The following is a 21,898-nucleotide window of genomic DNA, read 5'->3' as shown; positions in this document are numbered from 1 at the left end:
ATTTTAAAGTAAAAAAAGTTTTTAACAAAATATAAATTAATTATGTATAAATATCTGTCTTTTATTATTTATTAAAATAAATTACATTTTAAAATCGGTATTGGAGTAACAAGTTACTTTTATAGAATATGTTTTTAAAGCAGCACGTGTATCTTTATATATAAGTACGCGACAAAGGAATTTCATTAATTTTGAGAAATTGATTTTTCTGACGCAGATGCGCGAGATACAAACGAGATCTGAATTACCGACCAAGTATCATATGTTTAGCCACGTAGTTCTCGCTGTGACCGCGCGAGGGCGTCATCGTCGATAAATATACGTTAAAACGTGATTTGTCGAATTGTCACCCTCAGCTGCACTCGGCTGCACACGACGATGATTTGGTGTCGCAAAAATATTGCGTAGGGTCATTTCCTGTTACAGTTGCAAAACATCAACACTACTGACAGACGAACATGAATCGCAACGTGGAAAAGTGGACGATAAATCGTGCCTTTTGCATCTTTATCGTCTTGATATGTTTATGCGTAAACACCGGTCGTTGTTTACGCAAAGAAGAAGATGGAAAAACCGATTCACCGGTGCCAATAGTGCTTTGGCATGGAATGGGTGAGTTTATTTATTTTGCCCAATTATTATATTGATTATTGCATTTGTGATTGTTACATACACCATCAGCTGTTCCCTCACTTTCTATACTTAAATTCGTCTACACACTTTCTCTTGCATTATATTTCTTCCTCCTCTCCTTCCCCCTTTCTAAAGCATAATTTCGCGACAATTTTCAATACGATAATTATAATTGATTATTTTATTTACGTAAGTCGCAACATTCAACTGTGACATCTTTATGCAAATGTAAAATTTTATGCTTAATTGTCAAGTGTGTTAATTCAATCTAATTTTACTATAAAGAATGTTATCGTATTTATTTTAAAGAAATTATAATTTTATCATAAAGAGAACGATATATAATTATCAGCTTTCATATACATGTAAATATTGTGTTATCCTTGTTATTACACATCTAAAAATAAAATTAGTTATACAGTGTGTGAAAACTTTTTCTATAATTATATAGATTAAGCGTCAGTCATCATAAAATTAATATTTAAAGCTGAACTAAAACGCGTTTCTGTTGTGTCAAGTTTTATGTTTATATAGAGATACTTTGTAATTAATTAAGTAGACTTTTTAGCTCAAGGCTTTTTAGCTATAAGCTTATCTTGGATATTAATCTTTTTTGAAATATATTAATAAATATATATATATATATATAATATATATGTTTGTGCAAGCACATAGAATTTTTGAAATATTTCTTTCTCATAACTTAGAATATTATTATTTAGAATTTAATCAATCATTGTTGTTCAATTGTGAATTTTCAATTGGTTAGCTAATAATGATTAAAGTGTATCTTTTGCAGGTGATAGCTGCTGCTTCTCCTTCAGTCTTGGAAAAATACAAGACGTTCTTCAAAATGAAATACCTGGAGTCTATATCAATTCTATACGCATCGGAGATAATGTTGTAGAGGTTAGACATAACAAAAATATTATATATAACAACATAAAATTAATCTTATTTCCTTATTCTATTTTATTCCATTTGTATTCTTGACTTGTGTATTCTTTTTTTATTTATATTTAAATTATTTATTCTAATCTTAATCCAATAATAGACATTTTTATATTAGACTTATATCGATGCTGTTATTTGATAATTGAATATTATTCGCATCTTTATTTAATTATTTCATTTTATATTCTAATGTAAATTTAAAATGTAACATTTTTTTCTAATAGGACGTGGAGAACAGCTACTTTGGAAATATTAATGAACAAATTAAACATGTGTGTGAGCAACTGTCGCAAGATCCAAGACTTCAAAATGGATACAATGCCATTGGTTTCTCTCAAGGGGCTCAATTTCTGTAAATTGCTTTATTTAGTTCCACGATATAATTTTAATTAATATTTTTTATATATAAGATCATCATTTTCTCCATTAATAGGAGAGCGATAGCTCAAAGATGTGCCGATCCACCGATGCTGAATCTGATATCTTTAGGTGGTCAACATCAAGGTGTTTTCGGAATACCAAAGTGTTCGGACACATCTCGATTGTGCAATTATATGCGGCGTATGTTGCATCATGGCGCATATTTATGGTACTTGTTCTTATGCCTTTAAAAAAAAATTAAGTGTTTGTTAAAAATTATTTTATTTTTATTTATATATTTTTATTTTTTATAGCTAATATTTTTTTCTTATTAGGTATATTCAAGAGTCGTTGGTGCAAGCTGCTTATTGGCACGATCCTTTAAAGGAGGACGAATACCGAAAGAAAAATATTTTCCTTGCCGACATCAATAACGAGAACACCATCAACGCGGTACGACATTAATTTATTATACATTGGAATGTGAAATTCTATTAAAACGTAATATAATCTATATGAGAAAGTAAAAAAATTACGTATCTTATCGTCCGAGTATTGTGATACGGAATTTTAATGACGCCATTAAAATTTTGATATAAAAACGATAATCGAAATTATTAAAAGTATATCGACTAATCTTTTTATTTATTATTGTCATCAGGAATATAAGGACAATCTTCAAAAGCTTCAAATTTTAGTTCTCGTTAAATTCGAAAACGATACGATGGTTGAACCAACGGAATCGGAGTGGTTTGGATTCTACAAACCTGGTCAGGCGAAGGAGATACAGAAACTGCAGCAAAGCGAGCTGTACCAACAGGTACGTAATCGTACACGATTGCTTAATATGTATGTTATATAGCACACTCATTCGGCAAGTGATTTTCGATTCAACCACTTCGCCCCAATATTTTTTTCGCCTACGCTCCTTTAGGGGAGGCAGACGGTTTTATTAAAAGTAAAATAAAATCTCAAAATTGAATTAAAATTCATTTAATTTCTCGGTATCGTACCGAAGAAAATTTGTGTCCTATGCACAACTAATCAATTAAAAATTAATTCTTTCTTGAAATTAATGAACTTCCGACTGGCTCTTTCTAGTCTCTCTGTTGATTTAAATACATATTATTATTATTATTATTAATTATTATATTCTGTCTCATTTGTAGGATTGGCTCGGATTACGCGCGATGGAAGAAGCCGGCAAAGTCCACTATCTTTCGCTACCTGGTGATCACTTGCAATTCACGCTTACCTGGTTCGTCGAAAATATCATTAAAAAATATTTGGTGTAATTTCTCGGAGAGATATCTGCCTGCGCATTCTCAACCTACAAAAGTAAGTTTAAATACTCTAAAATTTGATTAAAATGACGTACAAAAATATATAAAGTAGAAAAAATATTTTTTAATAAAACTCGGTTGCTATTTTCTATTAATTATGTATTATATTCTAAATAATACATAATGTTCTTCTCTTCCTAATTCTCCGTTTTTCCTGTATCTTTGTCGAACATTGATAATTTATCTTGCAAATCAAATATCTAGCCCCCCCCCCTTCTGACCTACAATTTTTTTTCATAATATATTGAAAACTTACAAAAAAAAAGAATGAAACGTGTAAGATAAATAATATGTGACCGAAGAATTTGGTACAGTATCTCATCTATATATTCGCGGAAAATCTGTAAAATACGTACATGAGATATACATCTGACAATAATTTATTCTCTCCCCGCATTCGGTCCTTCCAATTTATTTCGGGGGATCTTTCGATCGTTATTCCACGCTCTCTCCCTCTCTCTCCCGTCTTTTCCGCGAGGCGGAATAATAACGCGCCGCGGAAACCGCGGAGGGCCGATCGAAGAGAGCCCGCAAAAGAGAATGCAACGTAATTCGTACTGTTCATTGTCGCATGACGCGATTGTATATAGACCACCGGGGGGTGATGGGGTGTAGATGGGGGTGGGACGGGGGGAGGAAGAGGAAAGGGGAGAACGCGAGGGTGCGCCGCCGCCATCCGTCCGTTCCCTTTGCCCCCCCTCTTCCCTCTCCCCCTTCCCTCCCACAGGGTTGCACAACAAAGCCGCAGGATGAGAAAACATTAATCTAGGCATGTTTTGCAATCTCGCCCGCTCTCGCGGTGTAGCTACATATAATGGAACACTGTTATTGCTACGCTGTTATGGCGTGCGCGCACAATGTTCGTTTCGTACCTCTCTTCATCGTCGTCGTCGTTGTCGTCGTCATCGTCGTACAGATACAGATTGGGAGGCGCGCACACGTGTGTTCGCCAGAGAACCAAGATTAATATTTCGAAGGTAACGAAATGACGAGACGAGACGAGAAGATTCGTGGTCGGGACCGACCTCCGGGGAACCACAGAGGTGTTGTCCTGTCGATGCTTTATATTCGAATATTCTTAACTCGCACTATAATTTTGCCCCTATCCCTCCACATGGATTTTAGCGTAACCCGATTTCTTTTACTTGTATTTCGGACCATAATGCATTAATTTGAATGTTTTTTTTAATAGATAGAATATAAAAAGAATAGAAAAGAAGAAGAATAAAAAAGAATAGAATTAAAGAATACAAAAAAGGATATTTTGAATAGAATATCAGAAATAAATGGTACAAAATTTACGATTAAAGAACAAAATGTAATATATATGTATATATACAGGTGTAACTGAATGAAACATATGGAGCACACCATCAAATTCTCTGGTTCAATTTGGAAACAATTTTTCTTTAGTGAAAAGTGTCGAGGTAGCAATAATTTTTAAATTATAAATGATTGAAAGAGAAAGGCTTCTGCCAAATAAAATTTTTGGGAGTTAAAATATTAACAAAACTACATTTTTTCAGTTAATTTCAGATAGAGATTATTTTGATAGAATTTTAATTTAAGACCTATTACAAAGATACATGATGACAAAAATTGGGAACGTGCAAAAAATGATGACTTCTCTCGACATTTTCACTTCGAAGAAAAATCGTCTCCGAATTGGCCAGAGAATCTAATAATATGCTCTTTATATTTTTTTCAGTTACATTCTGTATATTCAAGATTATTAATTTTTATATAATCTTGATTTTTAACTAGAGTTATTTTTTAAAGTCATTTGAAAGTCAACCTAAAATTCAAGATTATCAACTTTTTTCCCTCTCGAAACCTTTTAACTTTTGTGTATGAAAATATTTTCTTGTTACATAGTTTTAATAATATTAAACTATATTAATTAAAAATGGGGGTGAGATCCTTCCCCCCCCCCTCTCTCTCTCTTATATGTATATATATAAACTAAATATTTGTTATTATTTTATTTTGCTTATGCTTTAAATAAGTAAAACGTCTCCGGGAGACGTATCTCTAAATCATCCCCCTCTCTCCCTTTTCGCGCTCATTTCATTCCTCATTAAATGCAAACGATGAAGCGGCCAAGAACACCGCGAGGATTATTACCGAGAGGCCGGCACATCCCTTCGGCGCCCAATCGTGGATGTCCTTAGAAGGGCCGCCTCTCGTTGCGATTTCACCCTTGGGGAGGTTTTCCGCGCGGCGCCGCGCCGGAGGTAGCGATGAAGGGGAGGAAAGGGTGTAATAAATAGAGGACGGACCGTGAAATGCACCGGTCGCATTCTATATCGCGAATGATAAACGGAGATAAATCAGTGTGCTAAAGGGACGGAAATTTAGGATGTGAGAATTAAAAATAAAAAATTAAAAGATAAAAATATATATTTGCTTCATTTTATATTACTTTAAATTTTGTTGCATCGATTACTTAAGAGAAAAAAAAATATCGAAATTATTACAATTTTATACAATAAAGAAGATGATATTTTGAACAAGAGAAAGACTGTTAAATTAATAAAGGAATTAAGGAATTAATTAAAAAATAAGAAACTAAAGATTTTAAATTCATCAATAGTAAACATTTTTTGTTGTAATTCAAATAATTCTGCTGAAAATGAACTTGGTTAACAAATTAGAATAAAAGAAACTGCAAACTGTATGTAATATAATTTATATATTATAGATATACATATAATATAAAATTATAATAAAGAAAAATAATTAATGTAGCAATTATATATTTAATATATAATAAAGCAATTGTATATTTTCTCAGCTTTACTTTTTGTTGTGCAAAATCGCAAAACAATTTTTTCAGTTATTCAATATTATAAATTTATAATAATAATCGAACGTAGAAAAGAATCTTACGCTATTCGTCAGAATTGCCTCGCTACTTTGAGCCCTTTTTTTCTTTTCTAACATCGCACAAGTTAAAGCGGCGTCTTTGTGAACTCTTGCGGTCTGCGGATATCGACGACATGTCGCCCTTTTTTCCCCTTCACGGAAGTTTTATCGAGGAGAACTTGACAAGTTATTAATAGAAACCTCCTTTTTGATATCTCGTTCTCTCTTCCGTGAATTAACATCCCCGAGGCTTTCCCAAAAGATCTCGATATATGCACTGACGGGGATAACAGAGAAAAATTCAGATAATCATAGAGATAGTATCGCATAATTCAGATAATTATAGAGATAGTATTCATAAAATTCTGCAAAATATATTTTCGTTTACATTTGTGAACATTGTGAAGTATTTTTTATATATATATATACAAAAAAATTTTTTATTTATTATTTTAATTATTACTAGAACAACACAAGCGCGCGCTATTTTCCTTGATTTTATATTAATTTACGCTTTAATCAGCTAATTTCTGTCAAAAAATATTAATAAAGCATTTTGCTAATTAAATTTTAAAATAAGAATATGTTATAAAAATTGAAATAATATGTTATAATTCCTTAATCTCGATTAATATTTTTGACAGTTATCAGCTGATTTCTGTCAAAAAATATTAATCGCAGATAAGGCATTATAACATATTATTTACAACATGATACTATTTTAAATTTTATAACCTATTATTATTTTAAAATTTAATTGACAAATTAATACTTTATTAATATTTTTTTGACAGAAATCAGCTGATTAAAGCGTTAATTTAACCAGCTGATTAAAGCTGGTTAAATTAACGCTTTAATCAGCTGATGTCAAAAACATGCCTTTTTTAGAAAGGAATTATTATTATTGTAAAATGAATAATTCTTCTGTTACTTTTTATATTACATTGAAATACCAGATAATATAAAAGAAAAAAATAAGATATGCGTAAAAATAACTTAAAAGATCTCTTCCCCTAATTTTTGTAAATATTTTTATCATTAACTATAAAAGAACCAAAAAAAGCCGAATCGTAAATTAAATTTGATCCTTTTAAAAAATACAATTTCTCTTACAATCACTTAATCATCAAATTTTTAATTCTTTATCGCTCAAAATCAATTGTGATGCCGCAACATGTTTATCGATGACAAATTAACTTTGAATCAAACCTAACATACGGGGACACACTAAAAGGGGGGTTTTAAGTTTAATTTGGATTGTGAGCGTGAGTGGTGGGTGCAGCAATGTTCTCGCGTCAATGACTTGGAGTGAATGCATCAACGAGTGATGCGAATGCGCCCCTAAAAGAGGGAACAAATTTTTGTCCGATTAATTAGGACGCGGAGCCCATCGTTCCTTTGACTTCTGTAGACGTGACAATATGAATATTAAACTATTGTTAGGCCTATATGCGGGGTGTATTGCCTCCGTCCACCCCTGGACCCCCGTCCAACCCCCCCGTGACGTTCGAGCGGCCGCAAGAAGATTAGTCTCTGTTTCGCCTTGTCTCTCTTCTATTTTCCTCTTCCTGTCAAACTTTAGGGTTTATAGGGAGTAAAACAAAGTCTTTTGGCAAAATTTTTCATAGATTTATCGTTTTATATTTAGAGTTATTTTACTTACATTTCGAAATGTAACAAAATTTTATATATTCAATGTGTCAAATTTTATTTCTTTTGCAAAATTTCAAAATTTTAGTTTTAAATTTTCAAGAATTTTAAGATATAAAAATTCAAAAATTTCAATCCCAAAACTTAAAATTTTTAAATACACAAAAATCTGAGAAACTCCAAAGTTCCCGAATTTTTAAAATTTTATTATTTGATCAAAATATCAGTTTCTTGAATCTTTCAAATCTTTGAGAATTCATTAATGCTGTATAAGAAAAAAATAATTCCAAACTGATCTTAGAAAAAAATTAAAAAGATATTTTAGAAACGCTCTGTGTATATATGCATATACTAGTATTTTACCTATTTCTCGTTATATATATATTATGTTTAATAATGCCATATGTTATTATTTTTATGTACATACACAATCTGCACTTACATCTCCATGTTTCTTCCTCCCTTTTTTTTTTGATAAAAATTATTTGGCGGAATTTCTCACTCTTTTTCGCGATCCTAGATCTCTGTTTGCAACCCTTTCCTTTCACGCGGCGCGTTCGCATCGCTTTACCCTCGCCGTCATCGGTAAATTTTCTCTTTGTAGATTTTTGTCGGTGTACCTTTAGCCAGGCCTGTTGCGCAAAAGATACGCGGTATATACATATACACGTACACATATATATTCGTCGGAATTACATTAACGGGATACATCTAAACGAGCCTCGCGTCTCTGCGATTTTGCTCTAAACATCTCTCCCATGTGCCTCGCTAAATTAAGTAATACACATTTAAAGAGCGAACCATCCGTCCGAATATTTGTTATTTCGATTATATGAGAGATGATTAAAAATATATTGTGTTCTATTTTTACGTTTTGAATTTTTAACATCTAAATAAATTGAAATATTTGAAAATTATTGGATTGATTGCTAGGATCCTTTCGCTCTTTTCAGCAATAACGCAAATTTTTACATCATAGAAGAAAAAGTTTTAGATTGTCCGAATCTTAACAATTTTATATTATTAATAAGTACATAAGAGCATATTGAACTATATTTCGAATAGGTTTGAATTACATTAAAATATTTTCTTGTACAAAATTTTACAGATATTTTTAGTAATTTAAAAATATTCGAAAATTCAATATGCTCTTACATACTTATTAATAATATAAAATTGTTAAGATTCCGACAATCTAAAACTTTCTCTCCTATGATGCAAAAATTTGCGTTATTGCTGAAGAGAGAGCGAAAGGATTTTTTAATATTCGGAGTAATATTAAGAGAATGAGTATATATTATTAGAAAACTATAAAAAAGTTAAAAATTTTTTTATATATTCTTTTATTTTCAAATTCTTGGATTTTTAATACTTTTAAAAATTCTTAAATTCTCGAATTTTTGCTCTTTTCTAAAAACAAGAATTCCTTTTAGTTCCTTTCCAAGAGATTTAATTGATCTGAGATTAATTTGTTGAGATTGATAAAATATTAATTTATTCATTTCTTTGTATATAATTTTTTGAGTTAATACATTTTTTTATCATATATAATTCATGATATTTTAGAATTTTTTTAGATGAAATTTATTACTTCTTAGATTGAGAATTGATGATTAATTTAATCAGTTTTACTTCAACTGTTACTTAATGTAAAATTTTTCTAATATAATATAACAATCGAGATAAATTTAATGAATAATGCATTAGAGAAAAGCCTTCAATTGCGTCTTATAATTAAATAGGCCGACGGCAAACTGTATATCGTGAATATTTAGAGCAACAAATATATATAAAAAGGCAATGCCCACCGTTCATTATTTTTAGGGTGGATTGGCTGAGATATTATATACCGCGTATACCCCGTCTACCGACGTAATCAATGAATGGACCAGGCGGACAATCCCTCTGTGACAAAAGCCCGACATTTTCCGGCTTTTCTGTCTCATTACCGTAATAATGCAAATGAAAAGGAATTTTGCGAGTTTGTTCGGTGCCTGCTTTTCTTGCTTTTCGCGACCAGCATCTCTATTTTTCATCCGTCGCTTTCTACCAGAGGACTTAACGCTAAAGAGATAGAACGTTGATTAGAGCTCTCTTTCTCTAGTGTCCGTACGTTTAATTAATTAATGTACTTGTTCATTACACATGAAAAAAGCATATGCGTACGTGGATGTTATTTAGATAAAACAAGAAACTATGATAATTGCATAATCAAGTGAGACAACAAATAGTCGAAAATCATACGTAATTAGTTACTATTACTATTATTCTTATTTAATCTTGTATAAAATGTTCGCCATTTACAGATTGGTATAATTACAGATGTAGTACAAATTTTGTATAAAAATGTGTGTTGATTTTTATAAATGTAACTTAAATTTAACATTTATTTTGATTAAATTTGGTCCAAATTTTATTTATACTTGCAAATTACGTAGCAAAAGAAAAAAGAGAGTAAGAGATAAGAGATATTTTTCTACAAGCAACATATAATTAGGAGATCTCAAGTAATAATGTTTAACTAAAGGCGCGCGCACATTATAATAATTATAATAATTAAATATGAGTGTATAATATATATCTATATATATATTAAATAATTAAGTCAATAATTGAGAAATAATCGATGAAGGGAAAAATCAATATTTCACGTGCGATGGCTCTTTTTAGATTTTATCTTTGCGACGAATATAGATAAATCTTTTCACTCTCTCGATACGAGGTATATCTGGAAAGCGACGAATGAATAAATCGCGATTGCGAGTAATCGCGATCGTAATCGGGAGATGCGACGCGATGTATTGTCTTATTGCAGTAGAGAAAGTTTTTATTTCGATGCGATAACGAAGAAACTTCGCCTACTATTGAGTATTATCTTAGCTCGTTGCTAGACTTCATTTCTCGTATATATTCAAATATTAATATAAAACGAACAAAAACTGGATCAGAATTGACTAAAAAATTTTTTTTTCCCGAGACATTTATCGTTTAATTAATTGTCTGATAATAATTAATATTCATTGATGATAATTATTTATATTATTAGAATCGAACAAATAAAATATTTATTATTAATAATTATTAATACTAATTTCTTATTAGATGCGAAAAAATAAATAAGGAATGAAAGAAATATGTTTATAATACAAATGCTCAAAACATATGCAATAAAAATAATTTATGATAAGAAGGTATAATGAAGATAATAATCACGCGGAAATGTGCGACTTTGGATATTATTGCGGCCATTGAAAAAATACTTTTCCGTCAAAAATTACACAAAAAAAAGAAGAAAAGAACCAAGAGAAGAAAAAAAAGAAAAGAAGAAAATAATTTGACAAATATCCAGTTTCAGACGTGCAATAATATTAAGACAAAAGTGATTTTTTAGAAAGAGATAGAGGATAAAATAATCGGATAGCTGGTTGATATAATGACGTGACGCGGAGAGATCTCGATGTAGTATAAGTTCGCGACCTAACACGCGCGGTGACCATTGACGAGAATAGGTTCTCCATCGAAAAAAATAAAGAAAACCCAGGGTGAGAGAAGTGAAGGAAGAGAAAGAGGAAAAAAAAAAATCTGCGCGCACACGCGGAGAGCGCAAATGTTGGTATTCCTCAGACAGAGACACATAGCCCCGAGCTATGTAATTCATTACTAAAGCAATCTCACCCTGGCACCCTCTCTAGCCTCCACCCTGCCGGCAGCCCTGCCTCCACCCCTGACCCGTCAGAGCCGCCCGAGAGAGCCCGCACGTTATAATATAAAAAAAAAAAAAAAAAAAGAAGATGGGCGGCGGCGGCGTCGGTGGTGGTAGCGAGAGAGAGGGTAGGTATAAAGAAGGGGAGGCGGGGTAGGAGCTCCCGATTAGAATAGCACCCCCTGACAACAAAACAAAATGAAACACAAAGCAGTGTTTTCATAATTAAAAAGATTGCGCGCGCTTCTTTCTTCCTACCGTTCCTATTCATGCCTCTTTTCATTTTTCCTCTCTCTCCCTCCATCCTCCTGTTCTGTTCTCCAATCTCTCGCTCTCTCTTTCTCTCTCTTCTCGGACAGAAACGAGACGCGAGAGATACAGAGAGACGGAATTCAATAACCCGTATTAATACCGCGTCGTCTTTAGAAACAGGCAGATGTATTAAAATGTTTTAATCAAAACTCTGGCGCAAGAGTAATCGAATCTACGATTACAATGGCTTTTTTACCGGAATCAAACGCGAGAATAGTCGCGAGATTGCGATTTCTTGGTCCGAACACGAGAGAATTCGCGAAAATTCTCTTAAATCTCTAACTGGACCGAGATGCTGCATTTTTTTATAACTTATATAATCGGGATACATCGACGCGACGATTGGGGTAGATATCTTTATACAGGTGATTCTAAATAAAGTGCAAGAAATTTTAGAAAATGATTCTTTGTCAAAAATTAAGGGGAGGCTTTTATATATAAACATACTCTTATGTTCCTTCCTAAAGAGTTTCCACTCCTCTAAAGGAGGAGATGAAAATTAGGTTTTTATTTTTTTTTCTCAAATTTTGGACAAGTTAAAAAAATGAAATTTGGTGGGCATTTTCTAATAAAAAGAATATTTATTAATATTTTTTCAATCCTTCCTATCGTTATAACGGGATAAAACTAGCAATCCCTATTCAATTTTTTATTAGAACTTTTTAACAGGTCGGAATGTGATCATCTAAAAATATGCATTCAAAAGCTTGATTCCTATAGAAACTTTTTTATCTCTTTTATTTTTTTCGTAAAATAAATAATTTTTAAGAAAAAAAATAAACTACACTATCATGCATAGCATGATAGCTAAATGGCTTTGCTTTGCGAGAAGTTAAATTTTAGAATAAAAAAGCAACAAAATATCTACCAAATTTCATTTTTTTAGCTTGTCTAAAATTAGAGAAAAAAAATAAAAACCTAATTGGAGAACTCCTCGGGGAGGAATAGACAGGATGTTTATATAAAAGACTCCCGTTTTTCTTGAATTTTTAACAAAGAATCATCTCATCCAAAATTTGAGAAAAAAAATAAAAGTCTAATTTTTATCTCCCCCTTTAAAGAAGTGTAACTCAAATCCTCGAGAAGGGATATCGAAATATATATGTTTACATGAAAAACCCCCTTAATTTCCGACAAAGAATCATCTCCTGAAATCATTCGCACTTATTTAGAATTACCCTGTATACATATATCGTATCGAAATCGAATTTTGTCATATCGTTTGTTTGCGCTAGCTCTGATCGGAAAAAGGAGGGGGCAGGGGAAGAAAAAAAATAAAAACACAGAAAACACCAGCAATGTCTCTGCGTTTGCAGTCAATGCACCGAGTATCAAAGGAATGCGAGCTCAGGGGAAAACGTAAATGGGCGCATCCCCGGGGAGACGAGCACCGTACAATGTATCAAATATACGAGAGGTTGCATCAATCAAATGATTGCATATTTATCCGTTCTTCCGCGCGGACATGAGGCTGAAGAGGCAAAATAAATACACCGTCGCTAATTTACGGCGAATTTAACGGATAACCCCCTCTTCACCCTTCGCGGTTGTCGATTCGCCCGATCATTTAGTCGTATACGATGAAGCGACAAAAGGGAGGGAAATGTACGACTTTATTTAGCCCACCGAGCGGAATTTATTTGATTTTCTTTTTCGAAGAAAAATGTTGCTGGGAAATGGAAATAAGAGAAACATTCTCTCTGTCTCTGTTTTTTTTTTTTTTTTAATAAACGGATTCGTATTCATAGATTTTTTATAGTAAAAAAAAAATTTTCCACATTTTATTTTAGGCAGGATTGAGAAGCAATGCTTCCTTTTTTTTATTTAATTACACGAGTTTCGTCTATAACATGGAATATAACTTTGTTACATTTTTCAATAACGAATTCAATTACTTTGGAATTTACGTCATGATTTTCATATAAACATATATAAAGAGCATTAAAAAATTTCTTTTAATTAATAGACAATTCCGATTTCAAAACGGCTTTTAAATTATATTATGTAATTTTTAAAAACTTGCGTGTTAAGAACAAATTTTTGGCTCATTAGTGTATCACGTCAGGATTTTAAAATTGCATAAAATTAAAGGAAAAAAGATGATTTTGACTATATAGACAAATCTATTAATAAAACAGAAAACTAAGGAAATACCCTTTTTTAATATTAAGAAAGATGCTTTTCTTCCTCGATTGCAGTTGAAAAGAAAAATAGAAAAGAAAGGGGGCTCACTCTTCTGCTTTCCCTTTCGAAAGTATAAGAAAAAAAGGAGAACTCTATTACACGTTTTTCTTTATTCTTCAATCTTATCTTCAGTTCTATTGCATAAGAACGAGCAGTATATTTAAATAAATCTACGAATATCTCTGTTGGATTTCGTCATTTTTACAAAGTAGAATCTTAGTCAGTCAGGAAGAAGATAAGTTCAAATTCTAATTTAAAAGTTTATATTTTCTTACGATATAAATCAGAAACCAAAGTAAGAGAGACAGGAAATTATATTATTTGTTTTCAAATTATTTCTCAAGTGGATTAAGAGAGTGAAAAGAAGAATCCAACAAATGCAGCTTCTAATGGGCCAAGATAAATTTACAAGGATTCGTTCTCCAGTCTGTTTCTCGATTTTTGAAATTTTTGCAATAAATATATATGGAAAAAATCTATTTAAATTTTTGATCTCATGGTGGATATGTCGATTCCGAATTAAATTGAGTACATTCAATGTATTGTATATATAAATGTATACACTTACTTTATGGCCTATCGATGAAGCTACCACATCTGCGATACGTTTTGAAGTTATGCTCCCGCGAAGAAATCGAAGAGAACCGTCTTGGCGATGGGCGATCGAGCTTATTTCCGTCTGTCTTGAAAGAAAAGAAGACAAAGAGTGTATAAGAAAAGATGAAGCAAAGAAGAGAACACACATGAAGCAAAAAGAAAGGGGTACGAAACGGGGGAGAAAAACGCGTAAAGCGCGAACGGAACACGGACGAAGAATGACGAAGAGAAGAAGAAATAGGGGTGGAAGGGCGGGGAAGATAGCTAGAGCGAAAGGGATAAAAGGATATAAAATATACGCGGAGAGAGAGAAAATGGAGGAAGGAGAGGGAGTGCAGACCGCGATTTAGCGGATTTCCAACAAATCTCTCTCTCTTTCTCACCCCTTCTTGCAGAGGGGGTGTGCGCGATTCTTAACGCGGTAGAACCCGCCCCCGGAAGCTGCGCGGCCAATGGGAACTCGGGGGTTTGCGAGAACGGAGGGTGGTTACCCCTCTCGCCTCCCTCTCGGCCTTGCACAAACCTACCCTCGCTCGCTCACCCTCGACGACGACTCTTCTCGCATCTCTTCCGCAGTGCTTTCGCCATGTTCGCGCCAAACGAGCGGTCGTCCATCGTTCTGCTGCGATAGCGAGGATCTCTGAGGAGTTCCGGCCGACGGTGGAGAATCGTTACTCCTCGGGAACGATCAAGGACGATCCGGAAGGAAGCGCGGAACGATAATTATAGGGAGGGGACCGCGATCGCCCGCGATGGCGGGCCCGTATCTGTCGCCCCTCGGGCCCCAGGCTGATCTCCTGACTGAATACATGTTCGGCCGTCGTCGTCAGGTCAGTGTACGTTTCTCTTAATTCCATATTTCGTTGTCGACTTGTCCCGAGCGACATCCGGCCGTCGTGATTGATCGAGTGCACCGAATGAAACTTGGTACCGCAAGTTAATTTTTTGGGGAAATATCCCGGATCTCCGTCCGAGCAGACAAGTATCTTACATATATCTTGAATATCATCTATATATGTTTGGGTATTCTTATCCAAGATTGTTCTTTTATTATGATAAAAGATTCATTGTCAAATAAATTACATACAGACATTAAAATGTGAAAGTTAGAACACAAAACTCGCGAAGATAATTCGAACAATTCTGCTAATTACGTGTATAAAATTAATTGTCTAGCGATAAATTGAGAGAGATAGATAGAAAAAAGATGGCTTATATACCATAAAATAAAATGAATATTTAATCTTTTATTATAACGAATAAATATTGAATAAACTTTATACCTACAAGATCTCGATCAAGTCAGAAAAATACAGCTAAAATCGATTACAATTAAATATAAATATGTATGATTATAATTATATATTAAATATATTCATATGTTTCTTTCTCTTCTCTATAATCCTTATCGATATGTACGGGAAAAATAATAAGAATAATTAAAAAATAATTAAGACAAAATTTTTGCAGCTTTTTAGAAAAAGTGAAATTTAAAGAAGTGAGAAAAATTTGTCTATAATAAAATCATATATATCATATTTTTATACATATTTATATCAGATATAAATTTGTATATGCTGAAAGATATATATTTTCTCACTTCTTCAAAAATTTTACTTTTTCTAAAAAAATTAAACGAGATTCTTTTCTTTTCTTTTTCTTCTCTTTTTTTCTTTTTTTTTCTTCCTTTTTCTTTTTTTTCTATGTATAGAATATTTTTTGCAAAATGTTATAACGCGCTATACGATTAAAAGTCATTGGATATGTTAACGAAATAGTGAGATTAGAAAGATTTTCATGATATATGTAATATTCGAATTCTTGTAACTTTTTCAAGCAGAGACGCAATCGGACAACGTTCACGCCGCAACAGCTTCAGGAATTGGAATCTCTCTTTCAAAAGACGCATTACCCCGACGTTTTCCTTAGAGAGGAAGTCGCACTTCGGATATCGCTCTCGGAAGCACGTGTTCAGGTGAATTTACCTTTTGCAATCGCTTCGTTAAAATTCGTTAATTTCACTTACACAATTAGTTCTTCTATATTAGGGTTCCTTCGTTTCTCTTTGCATGAGAGCTTCTATTAATATAATGTAACTATATCCATTTTTTTAAATTAATTGTAATCTTAAGGGGACGCAAAAAAATTTTCTAATATAAAAAATATATATAAAATACAAATTTTTCTATAGTGCAATTAAAAACGTATTTACTATAAAAATATCGGATTTTATTAGAAATATCTAATTAATTAATTAATAAAACACGCTTAAATTAAACAATAAAGTAAAAAAGTAGGAATTTGAAAGCGCAAGGAGACATTTTTACTTAATTGAAAAATTTTAATTAAGCGAGATAGTATGTTGATTCAAAGATGATTTTTAATTTGATTAAAGAAACAGTTAAAAAAATGTTTATCTTTAAAAAAAGAGCTTCATATAAATCAATTGCTTTAAATCCATATCATTTACGATAAATTTAGACATTTTTAATTTCAATAGCTTGAAGTAGAAATGCACACACAACCCTTTTATCTGAGAAACTATTCGAGATAAAAGCTAATGCTCTCTCTCGCTTTTGCCTTTTCGGTATCCAAAGAGTTAAGAAAACTTGCAACCTCAAAATCTACGAAATACGGGCTTCCAACAGATTACTTCATTCCCTAAAACCGTTCACTAATTAAACCCCAAATAAACTCTGTTTCGCGGAAAACACGCGCAGTTTATTCGCTTTCCGAATTTCCCTAAACTTTGATTAATGATCGCAATTTATTTCGGTGCACCTAATTTTCTCCACATTGGTCGCTATCATTTCGTATATTATATATATATATAAATATTAGGAAAATGCAATATGCATTTATAATGAAATATCAAACACAAATTAATCAATTGATCTATCGAGTCAATGTACCTATATTTCTTTCAATTTAATTATAAAAGAAAACTAGAAATATGTAGATGATTTTTATTCCATAAAAATCTTTTTATATTATTTTATAGTCTATACTATAATTTTCATATATAATTTGTTGTGTCTACTTATTTATTTATCCTCTAATGTTGATATATCGAGTCAATATATATATATATATATATATATATATATATATATATATTTCTTTCGATTTAATTATGAAAGATTTTTATAATTAAATTTATATAATTTTTTATTTATAATTTTCTGCATGTCTAATTATTTATTTATTCTCTAATGTTGTTTTATCGCGAAACAAAATTGTTGCATTTTTTCTCATTTTGTTCTTCGAGAAGAAATTTCTGGCTGTTTTTATTTAAAAAAAAAGATAATTCTAATAGTCGTAATTTGATTATACAACAAGCGGGGGTGATGCTATTTAATTGATTTAAATCCGAGAAGAATATATACACACGATTGCGAGAACCTCGTTTATATTATTACTAAATTAATCAATGACATTCAATCAAGATATGATACTAATTGTTCGACTAATTAATTTTTTTGCGATTACAATAACAAAGCAGAAATCAACAAAGCAACAGCCTCTCGATCGGGTCAAGTCAGCCGCGCAGATGTTTCGATTCATTAATTGATATCAGGATACGAACAAAACTGGTCGATCCGCGATCGTATCACAAAAGCCAAAAGCGTACATCTGGCTATATAGGATATAGCGACTATTACGCGCGCGGACCATTGTGCGAAAACGATTAGGTAAACGCTGATGAAATGACCGGGCAAATCTGTATTAAGGAATACACGAATGGATGCGAGAGAGAGAGAGAAGTTCATCAAGTAAATTCGATTAATGCTTTCGAATCTTCTCAGCCGCGAATCTCGTCAGAGTGCGTCAAGAGGGTCAACTATGCGGGATCTTTAGCAAATTGGTGGTGCAGCACAGATTCCCTACGACGGATTAAATCGATATGCGGAGGAGGGTAATTTTGTCGCGCGAGAAACGACGACTTAATTGTGATTTTTCCGAGAGATAGTTTAAACAGTTTTTTTTTTTTAGATAAATTATATAGCACAAAGTCGAAAGAGCGCGGTTCTATAAAGCACATTTTCTTTGCGATATCAAAATAATAAATTCTTACTCTTGACATTCGAAATTTTCGAAAATAATATTAATATATTAATAATATTATTATAATAAATATAATTTATTTATATCTATTAATAATATAAAATATATTAAATTAAACTAAAAACTTATTCGCGGATTTATATCCAATAATAATATAATAATATAATAATATATATCAATATCATTATATAATAATTATTAATATTATTATATAATATTATTATTAATATATTAAAATAATATTATTCGAACGTCTAAACCTTAATAATAAATTGAGAAAAATTGTATCAAATATACATATATACATATACGGATGAAATTCTCTGAGACGAAAGGCGAGATTACAGCAACGATCGATCAGGTGAGCGGCTCTTCCGCAGGTATGGTTTCAAAACAGACGGGCAAAGTGGAGAAAGCAAGCTCGGTTACAATTGCTGCAGGACGCATGGAGAATGCGATGCTTGGGTTTAGGAAGCGCGACGCCGCTGCTGCTCGGCCGACCACCCCCGGTGAGTCCTGGCGGTTTCGCCGAGAGGACCGCGGCCGTCGCCATCGACGTGTCCTCCTCCACGACCTCGCCATCGTCCTCGTCGGCCCTCACGGGTTCGCCGACCACGAGCGACAAACTGCCCGAGACCAGCGGTCCCGTGTCTGTCTGCGGGAGAGACTTCAGGATTCTGCCCCCGCCGCCACCCGGGTAAGCGTTTCCTTAAATTGAAAAAAATACTTAATTTTTGTACACAGGATGTTTCCTAAGTAAATGCAAAAAAATTGAAGGGGATACTCCTTGTCTTATTTTAGGAAGAAAAAGTCCTATTCGTTTTCAAAATACAAGAGATTTTCGAAGAATTTTAGATATGAAAATATTTTATATATAATGCATGCAATTTATAGATAATTTCGAGATGGTCTAAGTAGAATGTTGCGTTTTTGTAGATATTCGGTACCTTGCGACAAATCGCCCGACAGGATCAAGTGCCGATGCGGGACACCGCCGAGGATCTGTGCGAGTCCTGTGGATCGAGGCGCCGACGTCCTGGCGACGAGGGAGCAACCGCAGGAGGCCGAGATGGATCTCACCCTCAAAGGTCATCATCACGTCAGGCTGTTTCATCATCATGTAGCGAGTAGCCCCCAGCAAAACGTGGATGAGCCTTTAGACGTCACTCTAAACAGCGGCAAGAACAACTAAGAGTGGGACGATGGTGAAGACGATATCAGCTTCGCGAAGACTCTTCATCCTTTCGAAATCCTTTGATCCCACAGTGTATCATATTATTGACGCTCATCGAAAGCGCCTATATAAGTGCGTTGATCAGTTTCCAAGAGTGAGATTAAAAAATTAAGTGAAGGTAAAGAATGCACATATATAATACATATATATATGGTTGTCACTTTCTATTTCCATGACAAACATTAAGATATCTTCTTTTTCATTCTTCATCTTTTTACTTGTCTCACGAATTTTTGATGATGATATTTCAGCTTCGCGACGACTTTTGATCCTTTTGAAATCCTTTGATCCTTAAGTGCGCTGATCAGTTTTGAAGAGTGAGATAAAAAAATTAAGTGAAGGTAAAGAATGCACGTATACATAATAAATACATCGTTGTCTTTTTCAATTTCATACAAATATTAAGATTTCTTCTTTTTCATTTTCATCTTTCATTGTTCCATTTCTTCATCTTTTTGATCTGTCTCCCGTATCTTTCGTGTTTTTCTCAAAATTTAAGTTGTTACAGTTGTGTGATTGTATGTTTATAATAATACGTGTATAAATTCACGCAATTAAGAATTAATCAATAAATCCGGATGGTGTAAAAAAGTCGGGCTAAAAAAAAAAAAAGATCGTACGTCGGAAGGAAAATCGATCTTATCATAACACGTATTATAATAATATTCTATTATTATATACTATATATATATTTTTTATCGTTAGAATTATTATTTGTATATATTGAGCGACTGTAATTTATAACGTGTCGGATGTAACATTGGGATGTGCAGTGATTACAGATTGCAATATGTGATCGAGAATGAAGTATTTTTAAAGCAATATTTTATAACAATAATTAGATGCTAAATAACTTTCAAGATATCCGATTTGACAGTACTCTCGTAATCAAAGATTTTCGTGTAAAAAAAAAAAGAGCAATGAGTACTTTTTCATTATTAAATTAGTTATTAAATCTAAAAATTATATATAAATCTAATTATATGCAATTAATTTAATTGCATATAATTATATATAATGAATCTAATTATATATACATCTGTTGTTTGGCAATTATAATATCATCATACATTTGTTTGCAAATTTCGAATGTTTTGTTAGATTTGTTAATTTATATCTCTCCTGTATATAACTTTCTCTCTCTCTTTATTATTAAACAATAAAAGTTTTTTTCATTCTTTCTAGCAGAGATAGTGTTAAAAGAATTGTAATTAGAAAAAAAGTGATTGATTTTATTCGCCAAATATTTCATCTTTGTAGAAAGAGTTGCTATGTATTAGCATATCACTGTGTAGAGAAAAATTAGTAATTTCTTGTACAAAGTTTAATATTTCTTATATAAAAAGAAAGAAACTTAAACGAAAAAAATGCAAATGACCCTTGTCCGAATATAGTATGAAATAGTAGATTCAATTAATGTGTTCTGACGTCATAACAATTAATCGAGGGAATTGAGCTCTTTATTAATTGTCAGAGAAAGTTTTTTTTAAATCTATACGATGTAAAATATCGCATAAACAATTTGTACAGTCGAGTGTGTTAATTGGTAACGTTGCATTTGTATCAAAATTTTTTCTAATATATAAGAACTGTATCTTCCAATTTTTGCATAATTAATTATATGCTTCAATTACTTTATGCTCGCGAAAAACGAAGAGAGTTGAATTTTTGTGAATACGATCGGTTCATTATATATATACACCCAATTGCATATATATATATAAAATATTATTTATTCAAATCAAGATTTAAAGATTCAAATCAGATTTAAAATGCAATCGCATCTTCCAATTCGCATCTGCGACACGATGAATAGAAAAGAATTTTTTTCCAGATATTCTTTTAGTTGTGCCTGTTTTTCATAAAGAACACGAAGTATTAATACTGTACATAGATCTGATACATATATATAAAATTATAATTTATATATAAATATAAATGAATAAATAAGAATATAACGCAACACTCAAATATTTAAAATATATTTGTTTTAGAAAT

General features: G+C 32.2%; 3 protein-coding genes across 6 annotated transcripts in view; 2 read left to right on the top strand and 1 right to left on the bottom strand.

Annotated features, from left to right (window-relative positions):
* Positions 1-15,050, bottom strand: part of LOC145936749 (uncharacterized) — a 23,053-nt gene extending 8,003 nt beyond the window's left edge. Inside the window, exon 1 of the mRNA XM_083039243.1 lies at positions 14,573-15,050. The gene's annotated coding sequence lies outside the window, so the exon portion shown is untranslated. The remainder of the gene's footprint in view (positions 1-14,572) is intronic.
* Positions 1-16,573, top strand: part of Ppt1 (Palmitoyl-protein thioesterase 1) — a 22,120-nt gene extending 5,547 nt beyond the window's left edge. Inside the window, exons 1-8 of one of the 3 annotated variants that reach the window (XM_083039245.1) lie at positions 324-612; positions 1,433-1,542; positions 1,812-1,939; positions 2,021-2,176; positions 2,283-2,400; positions 2,609-2,767; positions 3,117-3,285; positions 16,439-16,573. In XM_083039245.1, the coding sequence (XP_082895371.1) occupies positions 459-612; positions 1,433-1,542; positions 1,812-1,939; positions 2,021-2,176; positions 2,283-2,400; positions 2,609-2,767; positions 3,117-3,242 (951 nt within the window). In that variant the 5' untranslated portion in view covers positions 324-458 and the 3' untranslated portion in view covers positions 3,243-3,285; positions 16,439-16,573. Of the gene's footprint in view, positions 1-323; positions 613-1,432; positions 1,543-1,811; positions 1,940-2,020; positions 2,177-2,282; positions 2,401-2,608; positions 2,768-3,116; positions 3,364-16,438 lie in introns of those variants that run through there. The other 2 variants (XM_083039246.1, XM_083039244.1) reach the window with 2 other exon arrangements.
* Positions 15,179-21,898, top strand: LOC145936751 (uncharacterized). Of its 2 annotated transcripts, none has more exons than XM_083039248.1 (4): positions 15,179-15,437; positions 16,442-16,576; positions 19,047-19,363; positions 19,603-21,898. In XM_083039248.1, the coding sequence occupies exons 1-4, from the start codon at positions 15,354-15,356 to the stop codon at positions 19,856-19,858; spliced, it is 792 nt and encodes a 263-aa protein (XP_082895374.1). In that variant the 5' UTR covers positions 15,179-15,353; the 3' UTR covers positions 19,859-21,898. The 2 variants fall into 2 exon arrangements, with proteins under 2 accessions (XP_082895374.1, XP_082895375.1); XM_083039249.1 differs by having other exon boundaries at positions 15,179-15,431; positions 19,603-21,897.

This window comes from Prenolepis imparis, unplaced genomic scaffold (assembly GCF_030444845.1).
Source record: "Prenolepis imparis isolate NDT839.2.m4 unplaced genomic scaffold, iyPreImpa1.0 SCAF_5, whole genome shotgun sequence".
Lineage (NCBI taxonomy): Eukaryota > Metazoa > Arthropoda > Insecta > Hymenoptera > Formicidae > Prenolepis > Prenolepis imparis.
Note: the sequence above shows the minus strand (reverse complement) of the source record. Positions and strands in the feature narration are given on the sequence as shown.

What these genes read in the sequence shown, in the direction of transcription:
- LOC145936751 (XM_083039248.1), top strand. Translation starts at nt 15,354, where the DNA reads ATGGCGGGCCCGTATCTGTCGCCCCTCGGGCCCCAGGCTGATCTCCTG. An exon ending in TCTCGGAAGCACGTGTTCAG is followed by an intron (nt 16,577 to 19,046) that starts GTGAATTTACCT and finishes GCTCTTCCGCAG; the next exon opens with GTATGGTTTCAAAACAGACG. An exon ending in CTGCCCCCGCCGCCACCCGG is followed by an intron (nt 19,364 to 19,602) that starts GTAAGCGTTTCC and finishes GCGTTTTTGTAG; the next exon opens with ATATTCGGTACCTTGCGACA.